The 19,197-nt window shown below is 39.8% G+C and overlaps 1 protein-coding gene across 1 annotated transcript in view; it reads left to right on the forward strand.

The window, feature by feature from the left end:
* The first annotated feature begins 1,613 nt into the window (after window positions 1-1,613).
* Window positions 1,614-19,197, forward strand: part of MKL1 (megakaryoblastic leukemia (translocation) 1) — a 48,892-nt gene continuing 31,308 nt past the window's right edge. The window contains exon 1 of the mRNA XM_017827659.1: window positions 1,614-2,124. Coding sequence (XP_017683148.1) covers window positions 1,998-2,124 — 127 coding nt within the window. The 5' untranslated portion in view covers window positions 1,614-1,997. The remainder of the gene's footprint in view (window positions 2,125-19,197) is intronic.

Raw genomic sequence — 19,197 nt, forward strand, 5'->3', positions numbered from 1 at the left:
AGATGGTATATTGCTTGTCAGAAAAAGTAGAACTTGGTCTGGCACAGGACAGTTGTTCTTTAGTTATTACAGTAATTATGGGACCTCTCTGCTCAAAGTATCAGGCTTGACTCAATGTGCAGTTTTGTGTTGCTGCTGAAAGGGAATATCTGGACAATGTGTTTCTTTATCTTCTCCTTCATCCTGGCTTTAGCACTCCCAAGGCAGTTCTCCACAGTGTCATCACTGCTAATGCTTACACAAAAGCAGGCTCATCTACTTATGCAGTAATTTGACCTTATTGGCTAAGGTTCACTGAGAAACTGAACCTTTATCTGACTTTTACAAATCCTAAATTTAAGATGAAAGTTTCTCTTCAGTATATGTTGATAATTTAAGAGTAATGCAATTACAGAGCTTTAGATAATAACCAAAGGTATTTTTTAACCCACAGGAACATTAGAGTTTGGATTCTTTCCTGGGTGAAGGTTGAACATTTCAAAGTAAGAACAGTACTGTTGAAAGTACTCAGAAATTTCACTGATGCCATCCAGCATTTGGTTGAACACCACCTTTCTTGGATATTAGCTTCATTATTAGAGACATTTTTTCCCTATGATTGTAATTCCAACCTTGCTCTATAAAACGGCTTGAATGCCTCTCAAACTATTTGGAGATGAGAAATTTTTGTCTTAATTGGGATGGGAGCACAATATGAATTGGAGACTGTTCCTACAGCGTTTAGAGTATTTACCTCTTTATTTTTGTAATGTCCGTGTGGTTATCTTTGTTTCAGGCTTGTAGAATGACACTCATTATTCTTTATCTTTTTTTTTCCTGGAAAGATACAAGAATACTTTTTTTAGGTATTGGACAACTATATTTTTTGGTTTTGTTTTTTGTTTGTTTGTTTGTTTGTTTCACCTTAGACTTTATTGCACCTTTAGTGATTCATTTTTAGCAAGATTAAAACCCAACAAGGCCACCAGCTGTATGGTGAGAGTACCTCCTGGCTGCAGCTTGGATAGAATGTGTTTTCTCGGGGCCACTTCCAATTCCAGTGCTGTGGTGGGCAGTATGTATAACCAAAGTTTGTCAACCATATGGCATCTGTTCATGATGCACATGAAATGAGTGCCAGATGAGGTGACTGTGTCCATACAAGCACAAATTCTGAAATTCTAGTGCTTGCAGGAGAGGGTTATTGATTTGGGGTTGCAGATTATCTTCAGGTAGGTGTTTCTACTAGGTTGGGAGAAAGGATTTAAGGAAGAAGAGATGAGAATATGTGCTTGTACAGAAGTAGCCTGCTGTTATCTGTATGTGGTCTCAGAGCAAATGCATAAGAAAACTGCTTCCTGAATTATCTGTTCATCTTTCTGCATAACAAAAACTCTAAGAGTTTAAGCAAGAGGAAAGAAAAGGCATGTGGCTTCTGTGCTCAGAGCAGTGGTGTTCTGGCTGTGTGCACAGCGTGCTTACAGTGGGGAGGTGCAGGGGGAGAGAGGGTACTGCTCAATCACATGATATTGCCTGTCTGGCAGGTGTCTGTAGTGTGAGTAGAGAAACCAACTGTTCACTATTTTGGGTGAATGAGGTTGGCTGTTACTGCAAGTGGCCCCACGAAGAAGTCCATGCATCTGTTGATAAGCAGTGCTCTGCATACTGGGATCCTGAATGCTTATAGCTGCTTGCTGAAACAGTGAAGATTCTGTCTCAGCTTTGAGATAGTAGGAAGAAAAAGTTTTCCAAGAGACTTGCTGATTTTAAGCTTTAGATGTTGGCTGTCAGGATTTGTCTGTGCCTCCAGAACCTCTCTGTTCCTATGCAAGCACAGCCTTGGAATCTAGCAGTAAACTAATTTTTTTTTTCCACTCTACCACTCGGTGCACTGACCGAAGGCTGGTAGAGAGGGATTGACGTTGGGTCTCTTGTGAGGATTTAAGCACCCCTTCCACTTGCCTGGGACGCCTCCTGTGTTACAGAATCTGCCTTCAGGTCCAGGGATTTCCTCTAATATGTTGGATAAAGCCAAGACACTCCAGCCTGCCTATGTTGGGATTGTGCCGCTTGCAGAGACTGTGTCAAAGCAAGGGAAAAGCTGTTCAGGCACATATCAGGATTCATACCACAGCTTACGAGAAGGTTAGCAGACTCTGCTTTCTGTATTGTAGACACTGTATAATTAATTTGTGGGTTTGCTTTTGTCTTGGTTTTTTTTGGGGTTTCCCCCCCACCCTTGCATATTGAATCTGCTTGCTTTTTCTTTTCCGGGCAGTAGTCCAGATTTTGGGTTTCCCACTGACTCCTGTGACCTGTTGTCCCTGAGGGTGCTCAAGCATGTCACTGGACAAGCCTGGAGCACTGTATGTAGTGACTTGCAGTGTTGGACCTTGAGACAATTTCACTTGCATTTGGGAGTTTTTAATTTCAAACTTTTTCTTCCTCTCCCCTATGTCTGTAGGGCTCTTGTGAGCAATGTTTTAAGGCTGTTTCATTAAAGGTGTAAAGGCTTGTTCTGGAGTATCATGTTTTCAGTTTCTATATGTTGTTGTTTAGAGAGTCTGGAAGGAGTGTGGTGTATATGTATAAATGTGATTTTTAGATAGTAGTGTACTGCAAATATGTGTGATTTTTTTAAAGACAGTTTGACAATTCTGAAAGATTGTGTAAACAAGCAGAGGTCAGGTTTCAGGGAGTGATACCTAGAAGGAAAGAAGAGGATCTGGAGGGATTGAAAAAGATGGAGAAGATGAAAACAAGCAGTAGTCGATTCATAGCGTACCGCATAATAAATAGCAACAAACAGGATCTGGGAAAAGATTACAGAGAAGAACGGCAGAACATCACAAAATGCCAATAGCAAACATAGCAATATTTGTGTTTTGTCAGAAATATTGGATCCGTCTGGCTACAAGTGAAATTTTAGCAGGAACTTGCAGGAGTGAACAATGATCTGGAGTACAGTGGCCTCAGAAATAAGGTGGTGACTGATTTCAAGAGTGAGTAATGTCATCTGAGAGGAGGGGAAAATAACTTTCAGTGACATTTTGGAGAGCAAGGTAAAGTAAAGGGGGAAGGAGTTGAGGACAAAAATCCAAATAGAATAAGGCCATGTTTGTTGCATAAAGATGACCAGCATGTAGAAGAGGATTTTAGCAGTTGCAGTTAGAGGATTTTTCTCTCATTTGTAGCTCTAGGCCTCCTGAAGCTGCCAAGTAAAACTGCTAAGTTTCTGCCCCCAACTGTCACTCCCCCTACCAAACCTCTTTATCATCTATCAAGAGTTAGCTTGTTATTAGCTTTTAAAAATATTGCTGGTTTTTGTTGCATGTTTTCATTGGAATATTCTTTGTTGAAAAAATATGGAAAAGAAAAAGAAAACTGAAGTCACAGTCCTCAAATTCAAGTTCAGGAGTTATAAATCCATTAGTACAGGCAGTGTTCCCAGATTACTTTATCTGCTCTGGAAGCAAAGAGCTGCAGCACATCAATCTTATGAGATAAAAAACAACCCCAAATTTTAAAAAGCCAGAACTTTCATCTGTCCTGTATTTGCAAGGCATTGATTTTCACAGAAGGTGAGCACTCTGCACTTGGATGTGCCAGGGTACATCTTTCATCCAGTCACTAAATATCGCAGGCTGTACAGTGGGATAAAATGCAGAATGCAGAAAAAGCAATTCTGTCTTACTTTGAACGATATAAAAAGGTTTGTCACTGTCTCAAGTTGAAGTTAAGTAAGGCCATTGAAATCTTGTATAATTCTGATTGTTGAAAAAGCTGTGTAGACTCTGCAAAGTCTAGCAATACCATCAGCCTACCCCACTGCTAATTCTTGATGCTCTAATATCATGTGTGATGAGGAGGTAGCTGCTTTCCACCGGCTACCAAATGAAGACAAATAGATGCTGCCAGCTTCTTTCATATCAGGTGAGGAAAATAATAACCCTTTAGCTTTGCAGCTGCTCCATTCAAGTCTCCTGCAGTCTGGGGATACCTGTTGTGTTTATGCTGTAGCCTGCACTGTATTTTACAGAGCCAAATCTTACTGGCAGCGGAGACACAGATGCACCCACGCGTAAACCCTTATGGAAGCTCTGGAAGTCCATAACTAGCATTGAGCTGAAACTGTAATGACTGTTGTACCTTACTTTCTGTTCCCTCTAAAATGGGATGGCTTAGTTTTGTTGTCACCCAGAAGAGAAAATTCATGCATTTATCTTCCTCACTTTTTGCCACCTCTTAATAAAACTGGGTGAACTAGGGCTGTCTGCATTAACGCTCACAGTGCTCATACCTGTTCTCTTAATGATCCTTATGAGAAGTGGATATCTGGAATAGACTGTGTCTTGCTTCCTTGCCTCTGGAAAACAAATGGTCTCCTAAATCTGATTTATTTCCTTTTTTTAAATTAGGACTTGACATTGAAGTTTGGAAACTGGTGATCCTTTCCTCACATGGGGAAGTCAAAGAACTTATGCGTGTATTTTTCGAAATATGTGTTAGGGCAGTTATTTATAAAATTCCTAGAATTCAGGAATCCATAAACATGTTTTCTATTCAAGAATGCCTTGGAATGATTTAGTTTTCAAATAACAGAGCCCAGTTTGCAGTTCCTAGACCAGTTAACACAACCGTATGGTAGCCCCTCATGAAAGATATGAAGAGGGAATTGTAGAAAGCTGCTCAAAACCCAGTTAGTGTTCATGTGAGTCTATCTTAGAATTAAGTACTTCTAAAACTAAATTCCAGCTTTCCCACCTCTGTGCTACTTCTTTAATTCATTGCTCTTAAACTAAACACTTTTTTTTGTCAAGTCCTCCCTTCAAAAATGGTCAGTGTGACTCGGGGGCTGACAGTGAGACTCACCTGTCTTTTTCTAAGATTTGTATCTCAGGGCCCAGACACAGGAACAAGTTCCTGCATGCCATCTGATCTGCACTAACTGTGAGCACATTCTTGGTCTGCAGCAATTGGGAGGTAATTTGAGTTAGCTTAGCCTTTGATTAAACTATTAATATCTGTTCAGTACTTTGAAGAGATCAGGAGTCATGCAAGTGCTTATTAACATACGGCTTTCTTCAGGAGTGATCTAGACCTTACCGTCATTACACCTGCCGGCACCTGAAGGTCCAGCTGGCCCCTGGCTATGCCTCACCCAGTGGGGGTCAGAAGAACCTGCACGTGTAGACTTGGAAGCTCTCAATCCCAGGGAGATCCCCGGCAATAGGGCAGCCCCTGTGCCTGAGGCATTTCACAGGAATGCAGGGTGACGTTTTTCTGTGAAGGGTGATCTGTGTCTTGCTGCTTCAGAGTGGACCTGAAGATGATGTGGCAGATGTCAAAGCGATGCCTCGTGCAAATGCAGGGGTAAGCAGTGTCAGAAACCAATCACAAAACACACAGAGGCCTTTCTGAATTATGGCCTAATGCATCCCACTGTTCGGAATTACTTATGCAATTAGTGCTCTGACACATTAAAACATAGAAAACGCGTTGAACGTACGGGGAGCTCGTCTGCTGGCATTTCGTGTGGCAAATCCAGAGGCACACCAGATGGATGTGGTTAAGACTCCCTTTAGCCTCTTGTTGCAACCATAGAGTGTGACTATGCTTAAAGAGGTGCAATGAAGGTAAGATAATAGTATATTTATGTGAAGTGGCTTGAAGTTGGCTGGCAATTTAAATTTATTTTTTCTTAATTGCCAGCGTGCCTTGTTTGACTTTGAGGACTAGAGGTGTTTCAGAGCATTTGTTAACTTTATGACATGAGTGGGAAGCTTAGGGAAAGGGTTAACACTGAATGACCAGGGTTTTTATAAGTCAGCTGTTATCAGTGGAAGGAGAGTCATAGCATTATTCCTGGAGTTAAATTCACATATTTTTTTGGTCCTAATTCCCTAATGTGGTTTTGGGTTTTTTGGATGTGACATGTTTTCCCCTCTTGCAGTTTACTGAACTATTCCTGTCAGTGTAATGATCCCCAGCTGTTGCTTTAGTCCTAGCTATTTTCAAGCTGGGAATGGGAAGAGGAGGAGGAGAGGGACAGAGGCTAACTTGTTTACCACACTGTGATATACTTAATTTGTCAAAAAAAGGCTACTATGGTGCTTTCTTTAGTGCAGAGTCATACTAAAAGGAAAGAGTTGCAGATTTGGACCTGCAAGAGCAAGGAGGTGTAAGGACTCAATGCATGCAGAAAACAAAAAATAATAGAAAGTGGGTGTGGTGCGACGAGTACAGCTGTCAGTAGCATTTATGCAGACAATGCTTTGAACTAGTAATGATATCAAGTAAAATTTGCAGTGAATACTTTCCTGCCCTGTCAACTGAATTTTCTTCACAGTTTAAATGAGCTTCATGTTCAGTGGCAGTGGTGTTGAGGTACCAATAATGCCAGCAACTGGAAAACATGTTAATAAAGCTTGAAAAAACTTGTGAGGCTTTAAAATTACTGATTTTTTTATAATTATTTGTTGGGTTTTTTTTGAAGAAAATATCTGTATTTATACTTTTAAACAGCAAACGGCTGTTTAAAAGCAAATGACTTCCTGGAAGCTGTTGAAAAGCTTTTTTGAAACAGAACTATGATTTTTAAACTCAAATTGCTTGCATTTCATCCAGAAACAATTTCTACAGTTGACAGGCTTGTTCAGAGTCCTTGCTAGGCAGATGTCACCGTGACTCTCTTGCTCAAAGATCCGAGGGTCAGTGACACTTGTGGTTTTTCCTTCTGTTTTTGGATCCACCTCAGGCTGCCTGTGTAAATCTTATCTCAGTTCTTTTATCATCTCTAAGATCTGTCAGTAGTCACCTCAGATTTTTCATCACCTGCAAGTCATTGGTCAACAACTTAGTGAATATCTATATCAAAAATAAGTGCCTGCTTAGATCTTTGATTTCGTGCCTCAACTCTCATATCTTCAGTCTTTTCTGAGCATTGAATTACTGATTTTGTCACCTGCTGCATCAATAAATTTTAATCCAAAATGTAAAAGCAGCACATTTCTTGGCAAGAACCTCTGCAGCCTATGGTAGAAAATGGGATATGACTCCTGATGTAGCTTAAGTTTATCAAGTTAAAGCGTGTAGTGAGCCTGTGGGGCAAAATGTGTTCCTTTTTCTTGCAGGAAGCCTGTGAGTGGATGTATAATCTGCTGAAGGGCATTATCATGAAGCAGAGTTCATGGTTTCTTTCTTTTACTTGGGCTAGTAAAAGTAGACATGGTGTTTTTCCCTGGCCTGTAAAGTTTACTAACCTGGAATATCTCCAAACTAAGAGCAAACCTGCAGTAGCTGAAATACTTTGCAATATGGTGATTACTAAGAAGAACTAAAAAATGGGGTTTTTGCTCATTAGTGTATTCAGGATGTTTCCTGGTGTTCAATGACATGGGTAGAAATGTGCAGGTGACCTTCTATCAGAGTTTATTGTGTATAATATAGTCAACATTCTTACAAGTAAACAAAGATTTGAACTTACCAGCCTGTGGATCTGCCATCTGAAATTAGACTTGGCCTGATGGAGCTAACAAGAAATGTGAAAGGTCAGTAATAAGGAAGAGGGTATATTGCTTTGTGACAGGGATTCTTTGCAAAATTGATGGTGAAAGTTCGTGAAATGCAGGCCTTCTGGACAATCTCATTTTAATACTGGCTTTCAGAAATAAACAACTCTAAAGAAAATCTTTTGTAAAAAAAAATAACTTTTTGAAAGTTTTCAGTGGAAGCCTATGGATTTTTGTCCATGACAGGGACAGGGATCATCTGTTGCAGTCATGCTTGTAAAGATCTCATTCTGTGGTCTCCATCCCTTAAGGCCTCTCATGGGCCTTGTCACCATTCTGAGGGTATTTCCCATAATGACTGTGTTGCATCCTACCAGCTGACACATTTAACATCTTTCTGGTAACCTTCCTTACTGAAACACTTGTCAGGGCACAGCTGGATTGCTGGGGACAGAGCTGGCTGGTGCTGAGTGACAGAAGGAAGAGATCCACTTTTGATTTTCTCTGTGTGGAGTTTCCCTAGCTTCATGCTGCTCCATGTTTGTGTAGTATTCAGTGCATGGAGACTATAGCTGTGGTTTTTGTAGGAATTGAATGTTGATGTAGCTATGGTCTTTGATTACTCATCTCTGCAAATTTCACAGCAGTGCTGGAAGGTAGAATGTACAAACTCCCGTTTGTCATCTGGACCAAACTCCCAATTTGGTCAGTATTACAAGCAGCATATAACCTGTCCCTGAAAACAGTGTGGGTTTCATTACTTATTTTGGTGGATGCTCTTTTAATGCGCTTTTTCATTACTTTCACTTTCCTAGGCTTTCATGCCTCTTTATGTGTCACACTGTTGTGTGGGTCCTTCTAAGCCTGCTTCCAGCTCACTCCCTTTTCCACGCTCCAATGTCAAATTCTCCCTTTTCAGAAGTGGAAGGCAGCATTTTAGAAGTAGATGCTAAACTAATAGTACCTTTGCGTCTCTCTGAGAGACTGTTTTACTGCTGCTAATAATATCTGTCACACTGACTGCAAGCAGTTTAGGGCAAGGATTGTATCTTCAGGGCTGACATGTGACAGTTGATCTAAGTACAGCAGTTGCAAATGCTGTCCCCACGTAGCCATCTCCTGCCTCACTGCTGGAGGGAGCAACAGAAGGGAAACGTGTCTGCCCTTCACTTGCTTTTGGTCAGTGTGTTAGCGAAAGCCCATCTCTTTCAGCAGCTGGGAGAGAATCTGGCAGTGTGTGTAATCAGTGTGGGAGTACCTGCTGCTGCTGGCAGTGCCCTCTGTGCCCTTCAGGAGAGGACTGAGCCAGCAGGAGCATTTTAAACATCTACAGAATTTGTCCACCAGTCTGAAGTCAGTGGTCACGCAAGCCATTCCGGACTGCTGGGTTTTTTTAGCTTGCTAGTTGACCTGTTACTCAGAATTATATTATTTCAATATTTATAGCTATGATAACACTTGAGAACCACATTAAGCCTCATAGCTGGATTTGTTTTCAATGGTGTGGATCTTCCCTCATGGAAAAACCCAAGAAAGTCTGTCCTGGAGATCTGTAGTCCAGAGTTTTGAAAGAAAGTAAATATCCAAAGAGAAAGGAAGTAGAAAGCAGTAGATAGATGTTATGTGATCAGTTCAAAGATTTTGAGGGACTTAGATGTGTTTTTTTACGTGTAATGCAAATTTTGGGGATCAGCTTCCATATTGGGCTACTGTTGAGGAACTGATATCTAATGTAGAGTGATATGATGGTCAAAGCTGAATCTTCTAACTTTTTTACAAGTAGGAACAGAATTCTAATAGAATTTGTATTTAAACTGTAAAGGTGTCAAACTGTTGCAGTGCAGAGGCCAAAATCTTTGAACCTCAGATGACATGATTGTGGCAAGTGTTCTTCGCAGTCTTTGAGAAAACAGCAAGGATGTTTCTCACTACTGTGAACTGAAGAAATATGGTAATTCCTTGTAGTATCCACCTGAAATTCTTGCTAAGAGAGGATGCTAGGGCTTGGACAGAAGCTGGTGACAGGAATGCTAACTAGATAGGGAATGCTCTGACTCTTTATTTTGCACGTAATATGCACATTGGACAAAACCACTTTTGTTTCATGTCCCATGAAATAACTGTCAGCACAATGAACTGTCTGAAGCTAGGAGATGCTCAAGCGAGCTAATTTAAAATTATAAGGGCCAGCTTTCTGAGTTCTCTATATAACTAGTTAATTACTTTTTCTAAAGAACTGCTGGATTTGTATTTAAATTTGCATACTTCTAAGTCTTTTTTTTCTACCACTTGTGGAAAAACACATTTGCTCTCATTTGCATTTGGTTTCAGTTAACCAAACATCTTTAGGTTGTTAAGAATCTGAATGGTCTTCGAAATACAGAATTATTCCACGTTTTAGTGGAAACCCCCAAAACACAGCTCATATGTCGAGGTGTCCCAGCTGTTGCCACGGAAGATCTGCGGTATCTTGACTATTAGATGATTCCTGTGAAGGGAACTTTTAACCTCTATCTGTAGAGGGTGCCCTGTGGCAGAAGGAAGGCTGAGTCATTGGGCCAACAACACAGTCTCAGAAATGTTTGAGGAAGTTTTCAGCCTTGATCTGTGAGGCTCTTAGTATACTGGAGCACTCAACTGTAGCAGAAATTGAAGTCTGGGAGGTGAACTATGAAGGAAAAATATTAGACCATGTCTCTAGATGCTCTCATCATCAATTTTAGTGTTATGAACATGTCTAATCAAACGTGTTTTATGGATGTGTCTTGGCAATATGGTGATTTTTTTTCTTCTTGTTATAACCTCACAAAAACACATCCCTTGAGCCCAGAGTTTTAGATACAGTGAAAAATTGTTTGGATTCTGCTGTACCTCCAAACATGTTTTTTCTTTTTTCTTCTGTATAATTTTTCAGAAAAAATATAAACAACTCTTATGTCCCATCTTTACAGAAAGCAAAAAGTTGGATCTCTTTCTTCTTATAGGCAGAGATACCTCTATCTTTACAAGAGAAAAAATGAAAAGGGTTCAAACTTGTTTTTTCCTTGTATAGCTTACCTTTTGTACTGTCACGTTAGTAGACAGCCGTAAATCTAATTGTCAGGATATATCTACCCATTCCTTCTTTTTTCTTCATTTGTCCCCATCTGCCTTGTCGTATTAAATTATCTGGGAGAATTTCTTTCTAGGGTCGTCTTTGCAAGGTGGTTAAGGGCAATGTTAGTTCCTCCTTGTTCATTGTTTCATGGGAATATACAAATCACTATAGACTGTGACTCACATTTACACAGGGAGTTGGGAAATTCTCTCTGTTTTTCACCCTCGAGACTTCTCTTCCACCTATAGATAGTAACAATGAGTATATAGATGGCATCAACAAGCACTGATTACAAATACAACAAGCACTAATTACAGATAATATTTACTGTATTATGATACCAGTGGGTCAATTTTAGGTAGACCTTTCCACCTAGGTATTTTGTTACAGGTCATCTTGTTGGATCATGCATGGTAGCCAGATTCCATAGATATGGATATGTGCCTAGTTATTCACACGCTTAGTTTTCCCCTAACCAGTATTACTGAAACAGAATGATTTTATAAGAATCAGTACACTGTACAGAAAGCAAACCGACTTTTCCTGTTGACAAGCTTGTTGCACATTTTTACATGTTGCATATCTTGCTAAATATACCACGTTACATGTATTTCAGGTTAATTTCTTAAAGTTGTACTTTAACAGTTTCAGCAAGTGCTGAAATGGACTATTAGGCTTACCAAGGTTTTATGGTTAAGAGTCGGCTTCTGTGTGTTCAATAGAAAGACTCATGTACTAATAGTAATAAATTTATCTGATTTTAAAATTTTAGTATCAAAGAAGACAAAGCTGGCATTGCATTAAAAAGTAGCAGTGATTAAAATGGCATTAAGTCTCCATAAGTCTTATGTATTTAATGGAAATGGCAGGAGTTAAGTCATGGAGAAAGAATATAAAGGTAAATGCCGTAAAATGCACTGGCTGTAAAACTGCTAGTCTTAATTATAAATAAACATGAAAAGAACCCTGCTGCAAAATTCAGCATAACTTTTGTAGTAATAATCAAGTTTGCAAATATTTAGAGTGACATACATGAGTAGCACCTGTGAAATAAGCATGTTCAGTGTTGTGCAATGTTGAGGACTGTAAACTTCGAAGGCTATGAACTGATTCTTCCTTTGATATCTGCATGTTTTACCACCCCAGAATGCCAATGCTGACTTGAGCCTTTGAGAACCACTAACAGGAGTAACTGTTCTGTCCTGTCTGGATCTTAGATCATACTTATGTCTTGGTACTTGGATGGTGCTACTGTTTTTGTTATGTAATACTGTGTCCTAACAAAACTAAAATTGCTGTAAACTGTAGTTTTACCTTCTAAATACAGTTTTGAATTAACTGTGACCTCCACATGTATCAAATTTGGTACGAAGCCTGAAAAATTACCTGCTGAGGTAGCTTGTTCTGTGCCCACAATGTGAGCCGGCTACCTTGTGGTAATATACGAGGATGGAAAGAGATCCTTTTACTTTTGACTGTGTATGTGCTTCTGATTCTATATTCTTTGGGGACCACTTTCCTCTGCAGGTTGGGATTTTTGATTCTGATAAATTAACTGTATCAAAGAATCTGTGTTTATCTGTCTCCACTATTTAATGCCTCATAAAATTGACTCATTAAAAGATAATACATGCAAGTGTTCCATCATCCTTTGAAAATATTTTTTTTAATGTTTCCTAGTTCGTATTTCTTTTCCAGTAACATCCTCCCAACAAAAAGGGACTATTGCTCTGTACCTGGGTTTTTTTTGTTTCTAGTAGCCAAAACTAGTCTTCTGGAACATGGTCATATGAATAAGGCATCTAATATATCAGCAGGCATGTGTATGCTACGTGTCATGTCAATGTTTTTATATGACCCAAGAACATTTTGGGCTGTAGAATCTTTGAAGAGTGTGATTATATCAGGAAACAAGCCTTCTTGTCCTAAGGGTGAGAGTCAGTTAATTTTCTCTCTTCCTTCTCTTTTTATGTTCTTAATTGGTCAGTCGCTCCTTTTTCTGTACTTTTCAGCTGCTTTTAAAAGCTTCTGGGCATTTCAGAGCCTGAAGGCTTTTAGAAGTGCTGGATGGAAAAAGCCAGCTCTGGTGTTATGTGACCCACATTGCATCTTTGGATTATTACTACATATCTACTGTGAAATATTTTGAAAATTGTTGCTTTGGAGGTGAAGGATGCGCTCTGTTTTTCTAGAATCACTCGATGGAGGGTTTAGATCTACATCAGGCAGAATTGTATTCCTGTTCTCATCTGTACAAATTTTTAATGTTCTCATAAACTTCCTAAGAGGATAAGAAAGTAAAGGTGGTCGTAAAAAAAGTTTCAAGTCCTCCATACTAGATGCCTTTGAGGCAGCTGTATGGCTTTCTTGGTTAAACCTCCTCTTCAGCTTTGTTCCTACAATCATCTTTGTTGGACAAGCACAGCTGGGTAAGGAGCTGTATCAGTGTTCTCCAAGTTGGCATGAGACACCTCTCCAGGTCAGCATATTGCAGGAGGACATGCTGATTTCTGCAGTGCTACTAAGAAATCTGCTTTCATCATTCATATGACGTGCAGTAGGGAACCGCTCCTGGTCCTGGTTTTGTTTCCTGTTCAGGATCTGCTTAACAGACGTCCTCTTTGGGTGTAAGGGAGAGTGATCCCAATCCTATTCCTCACAAAGAGAAGACCACAGCATGAATATAAATAAGTGGCTTTTGCCTCTGGTGTGAAAGGTTCTTATAACAGTTGAAGAGACTAAAACAAATTTTCTTTCTAATCTTTACCCTCCCTAGGTCCATTTTCTCTGTAGGATGGTTGCTAAGGAAGAGCTGAGGAAGCTGCATGCATTTTAATAGCAGCCATTGTTGCCTGAGTAGAGAAAAGAGGTAGTGGAATGAGAGATAGTCTCAAATAGTAAAGAAATAAACTTCTGCTTAACTGTCCCTTTGCCCAGGCTTGCTCCAAGTTATTCTTTAAAATGCATTGAGATGAATAGAACCCTATGGCCGCTATTCCCAACAGCGGATGCTTGCAAATTGTGAAGATCAAGTGTATCTTCTGCTTCTCCTTCACCCCACTGAGGGACATGAGTTTCTGGCATCCCCTTCCCAGGGCAGCAAAGTGTCATATAATCCCTGCAGTTTGGGTGTCATTTACAGTCTGCTTCACTTAAATGCTTCTCTGTTAACTGCACAGTCTGCTTAAATGCAAAGCCAGCATGTATTCCCCATCAGCAGTTAGTGGATTAAAATGCTGTTAGGCTCAGAAAATTGCCTTTAAAAAAGGCCCCAAAAGTTAGCTTTTCTTTGTTGATAACCTCCATTCTAGCACATTCTGTGTGGTGTGGGGTGTGTTGTCAACAACATCAGAAAAATGCAACTCTAAAACAAAAAAAGTAATCCGCCTCAGCAATTTAAGTAGATCAAAATTAATTTTGACCATTGTATTCTCACTCATTGATCACAAAGTATCAGAGCTGAATTTTTCTTAAAGCTTCCTGTGGACACTACAAAAACTTTGGTTCACTAACCTCCCTTAGCTGCTTCTATACAGAAAGGTGTATAGAACAGACAGCTGGAGTTTAGCTGCCCTTGCTGGTGTTTGAACAAGAATCTAATCTGGCTTCCCGCTGAAGCAGGAAAAGGCTAACACAAGTCAACATTTGTTTTGTAAGGTGACACAGCTGAAAAATGCTCAGAGACCATTTTTCGGTGTGAGGGAAGGGTTTTCTTACCATGTTTCCAAGGGACTGAATTCAGTCAGAAATGTAGGATATGGCCTCCACCAAAAACAACAGCTGGTGCACTACATATTCAAAAGCTGAATTGAGTACTGGCTACTGGTCAAATGTGACTATTTCATCAGCAACTAAGAAAAAGGTTCTCTTCTCAATGTAATTAGAAGGGCTGCTGGCCGAGTGGTTAGTGGAAAGGTGGCTTCATCCTTCAAAGCAGTAGTTACACAGCACTGTGATGTCTGAGTTAGGGGCCCCAGTTCTGCACAAACAGCTGTGACAGTTTTGATCAGCAAATATCCCATGTTGTCAAAGCTGTCTTTTATTGTTGCATATTATAATTAAGTTGGTTGCATACAGGCTGTTGGTTTAATCTAACGGTGTTATACACACTGGACTAAAAAATTGGAAGGTATATGTAGGCTTAGTGCCATGTTTCCTTAGGCTGTGTTCTCTGACCCTCACAAAGTAAACATAGTCAGACCTACTCAGTGCTAGCCCAGTGAAAATTCTCCTAAAATACTTTTGTCGCTACAGAAAGGTAGAGGTGTTGAACTAACTGGCAAGTTTCCATCCCAGCTCATGCTGTATTAAAGCTGTCTTGTGAGTTAAGAGGATGCTGTAGCACGGTGTGTTCAAAATGGGCTGTGCATGCAGAGGTGGTGAACAGCATACAAATAAATGACCGTGAGCCCTTATGAGCATTAAATTGCTTTTGGCTGTTTTTACTTATGCTTGCACTTTCCTCAGCTTAGATAATGAAGTTAGGCTAATTTCACTTGTTCTTCAGTGGTTTCTCTTCCTGATCATATGGTTTATTCATTGGGTTGCAAGGATGAATTTTTCTATCAGGCAGACTGCTTTCACTGAATTTATGAAATTGATAAATCACGTCTGTGAGCATTCAGCCTTCATAAACTTCATTAATATAAAGTTTATGTCTTGCACTCTCCCATTTTGCATGGGTATCCCAGCCTGAATTCCAGGGAGTTCTGCCTCTCTCAGCCCCTCTATAGGATTTCATTTATCCATAGCAGCCTTCCTTCCTTCCTGTTCTGCACTACTGCTCGAGCTGTCTCTGTTGTAATCCACCTTATGTGGATTAATCATAACCTTGGCTGGGCAACCTTGAGGATCACTTGGGATTCCTTAGAAGAAAAGGTTTTGTAGCAATGTGAACACAGACTCCTTTTGGCAGTAAGTCTGTATTCAGTATGACATACATGAAGCCTCACCACAAGCTGCAGTTCACAAGCCATGTATTTCCCTTCACTAGTTTTCAAAAACCAGGAAATGCAGAATATTTTTTTAATTTGTTGTCACAAACCTGTCCTGGTATGTGACATAGTCTTTAAAATGAGATTTTTATTTTTTTTCAACCTTGAAATGCAGAGATGCAGAATCTGCAGTCTAGTCTCTGTAGTAGGTCTAGTCACACTACTAAATACAAAGTGTGGTTTAGAAATAGAAGAGCTTTCAGACATGTATGTGTAAGGGCAGGCACGCTGCTGCAGATTTAGACAACGAGCTGCAAAAAACAACTTGGCTCATCCTAGATATTTGTTTTTGCTTCTGCTTGCTACTAATGCACTGCTTACAACTGGAGTTGTAAGTGTCCTGAAAGTGTCTGTAGGGGTGCAGCCTCCCTATATTAAGTATATACTGCTGAATCTGAGCTGCCACCAACCACGAGTCTTGAAATATGCCTGTGGCTTCCCTATTGAGGAAGTTTTATGCTAAGATGAACAAAAAATAATCTGACTTGCTGTATTTTACTAACAGGGTAACTCTGTTGATGGTGGCTATATGGCAATATTATTCGTCATTTAATACATCCCCCACCACCTCAGTTCTCTGCTCCTTCTCTGAAACTGCTGGCAGCAGTCCTCTGTACTAGCTCCCAAATTTCTCTGAAATGTTTTACTAACTTTTGGAACAGTCCATTAGTGATATAAAAGCCTTGTTCAGACATTAATTCAGAACTTTTCATACTTGTGAAATAATTAAATTATGCCCAGTTTCGAGTGGGAAAATCAGACAAGCATACAAAGCCCACAGAATGTTGCATAGACTGTGTCACAAGTTGAATGAAAAGGTGAGTAGAAGGGTACCAGTTTGGAACTTATTTTCTGGCCAACAGTTATATACTCCCCTTTTATGACCTGATTTATTCTTAATTTGAAAATTAATTTAAAGGTTAAGTGCAGGGATAAAGGAAACAGAAAATTGTTTATTTGTGATTGAAAGACTTACACTTCAGTCTGTCTTAGAGTAACTTTGAATTTCTCTGGTCATTCTAGACCTTTGGCTGAGCTCCATGTACAACAGTCTTGGATTGGTGCTTGGGACATCTGTTAATCTATATATAGGATTCACACACTTGCACATGTAAACAGGTGATCTCCTAAATATATGAAATGGCATTGGGAACTCCAAGTACTTATTTAAGCCAAAATGTAATCAGAAGTGAACTGAAATAATCCTTTTTGCCTTCCTCCCTGCCACAAAAGTAAGCTGTCCTGGGAAAAAAAGTGCTTTATGTGCTGATTATAACTTGTGCATAATATATATGTATATACATTCATAAATCCAAGGAATTACTTAATGCTTATTAAAAGTATTCTGAAAATGACCCTTTTTTTATTCTCCAGTTTAGTTCTCTTGATAGTTGCTAGTTTCTTACTGTTAAGGGACATAGGGTTTAAAAATAAAAGGTGTGTATCATGGGTAGACAAAAAGGGTAGTAGATGGTAACTGATAAAGAAATAAGATATATTTAGGAAATTCATAAGGGAAGCTGAAGTCACAAAGGGAATTTTAAGTCATTTGATGAAGTCTATAGCTGTCTGGCTGAGGCTGATTTTAATAAATCTGAGAACAGCAGGGAGACTTCAGAAGAGCGAAAGACCAGTAGCATTTTGCCTCACTGCAGAAGGAGGATGAGTGAGTAAAGACTGGCTCATCTGATATCAGTTCCAGGAAGAAAAACATGGAAAATTTGATAAAGAATTTTGATGGTATAAGAACAGTATAATCACACTGTTCAGCTTTTTAGTTTGTGAAAACGGCTCTGCTCAAATGTTATTTTGTTGTTTGGATATGTGAAATTTGGTTGCTAGAGGTTTTATCTGTTTGTAATAGACTTTTATAACATCTTTAACTTGGTAGTGTGGTATATTTTGGCTTTAAAAAGTATATTTGAATTTAATGAAGTACTGCTTAGTTGGATTAACAACTGACTGTAATCACAGAAAGTGTTTTTGGTTGGGATCAGCACCGTGCAGTCTGGAAACAAATGCAAGATGGGTAACAGTGTGGACAGAACAAATACTATGGTGGCATAAATAATGATGTTTAAAAATGGTTTAGATCATTTAGGCAAACTGAGATGGTTGAGCAAAATGTGCATCAGTACAGGTGAGGAAAGAGTATGCACCAAGGAGCAAAAAGTGTGTGGGAACTTTTTGCTGAAAATCCCTGACTCTGTGAGGTGAAAGGTAAAGAGCAGGTGTAGTTAGAAATGTGAAGGAAAGTAGGTGGTCGTAGCAACTGGCAAAAAGGGCTAACATACATTACTAGATGTGTAAATGGGAAGACATGAATAATAATAAGATTATCTGCACTTAAAGCTGGGGAGCTGAACCTGATGCTATAGGTCTGCACTTTGTCTGTATACATTTAGTAAGATGTGCTAATTTAGGGTATGGATATGAGTCCCTGAAATGGCTCACTAGTGGAAATAATGCCATGCAGTGAGAGATTTAATGGATTGCTACCTAATGGGGCAGAAATCACTTAGTAGCAATCTGCTGTTGGAAGTAGGAAGTCTAACTCCCACCTTATGGTAGTGCTGGCAAATACCTGGTGTCCTGTTTGCTAAACCACAACTCCTGGCTATACGGTCACCCTCTTCAATTCACTCATGAGAGAACTACTCCGTGTTTCCAGTGGGCTGTGGTCCATGTCGTGTCAGTGAGTCCAACCACCAGTCAGGGGAACATGAGAGATGATGGGGGGAGTGAGAGCTTTCACACTGCAGCAGCAACCTGTTGGATCGAGTGCTCGTGTAGATGCGGGTTTTAATACCCTTAAGACGAATCCAGCAAATGAAGAGCTCTGAGAGGAGGCCCAGCCGTGAGGCTGCGTTAGCCCTCACTAGCACAGAAGTAGGAGTGCGATCTCATGCTGAGTAGGAGGAAGAGTCTGGAACTACCACTTCTGTTTGCAGTTTCACAGCCAAACGAAGGGCCTGTTCCTTCCCCTCTGTGTTCCCTCCTCCTCATTCTGGCTCTTGGCTGATCCCACACAGAATTACCATGGTGCTCTGTACACCCTCCCTCCCTTTCTCACTTCCACGTACTAAAGAAAGTAATTTCCTGCCAAGGATGCATATATTAAGAAATCATAGGTTGTCTTAAGAAACAGAAGAGAGGTAACTAGTTTGCACACTGTGCACACAGAGGTACCTCCACAGGTAGGAGGTACTCCTCTCACTGTCATAAACCTTTCAAAGAAAGGTACATCAAGAGTCAGTGGAAGTGGAAGCTAGACAAATCCAAGAAGAAAATTAGGTGTGCATTTAAGAAAGGGTGATTGGCTGCTGTGCAAACAACCAAGGAAGAGATGGATCTCTTGTTTAGTACATATGAAGACAAGAACCCTTATTGGAAGATGTATCTTAGTCAAATGCAAACTGCAAATAGGAGGTTGAAAGAAACAGGTAAAATGTGATGATGTCTGTAAGTAGACGTAGGGGCATCTTCTTAAATTTTTTGATCCCTGCTTTAGGGAGTGTACAGGACAAATTTGGATATAATGTATGAAATGAATGTACTGGACAAACAAAGTACTTAAAAAAGGAAGCATAAGGGTTATAATGAGATTGCATAATTA

This window comes from Lepidothrix coronata, unplaced genomic scaffold (assembly GCF_001604755.1).
Source record: "Lepidothrix coronata isolate B3197 unplaced genomic scaffold, Lepidothrix_coronata-1.0 Scaffold141, whole genome shotgun sequence".
Taxonomy (NCBI): domain Eukaryota; kingdom Metazoa; phylum Chordata; class Aves; order Passeriformes; family Pipridae; genus Lepidothrix; species Lepidothrix coronata.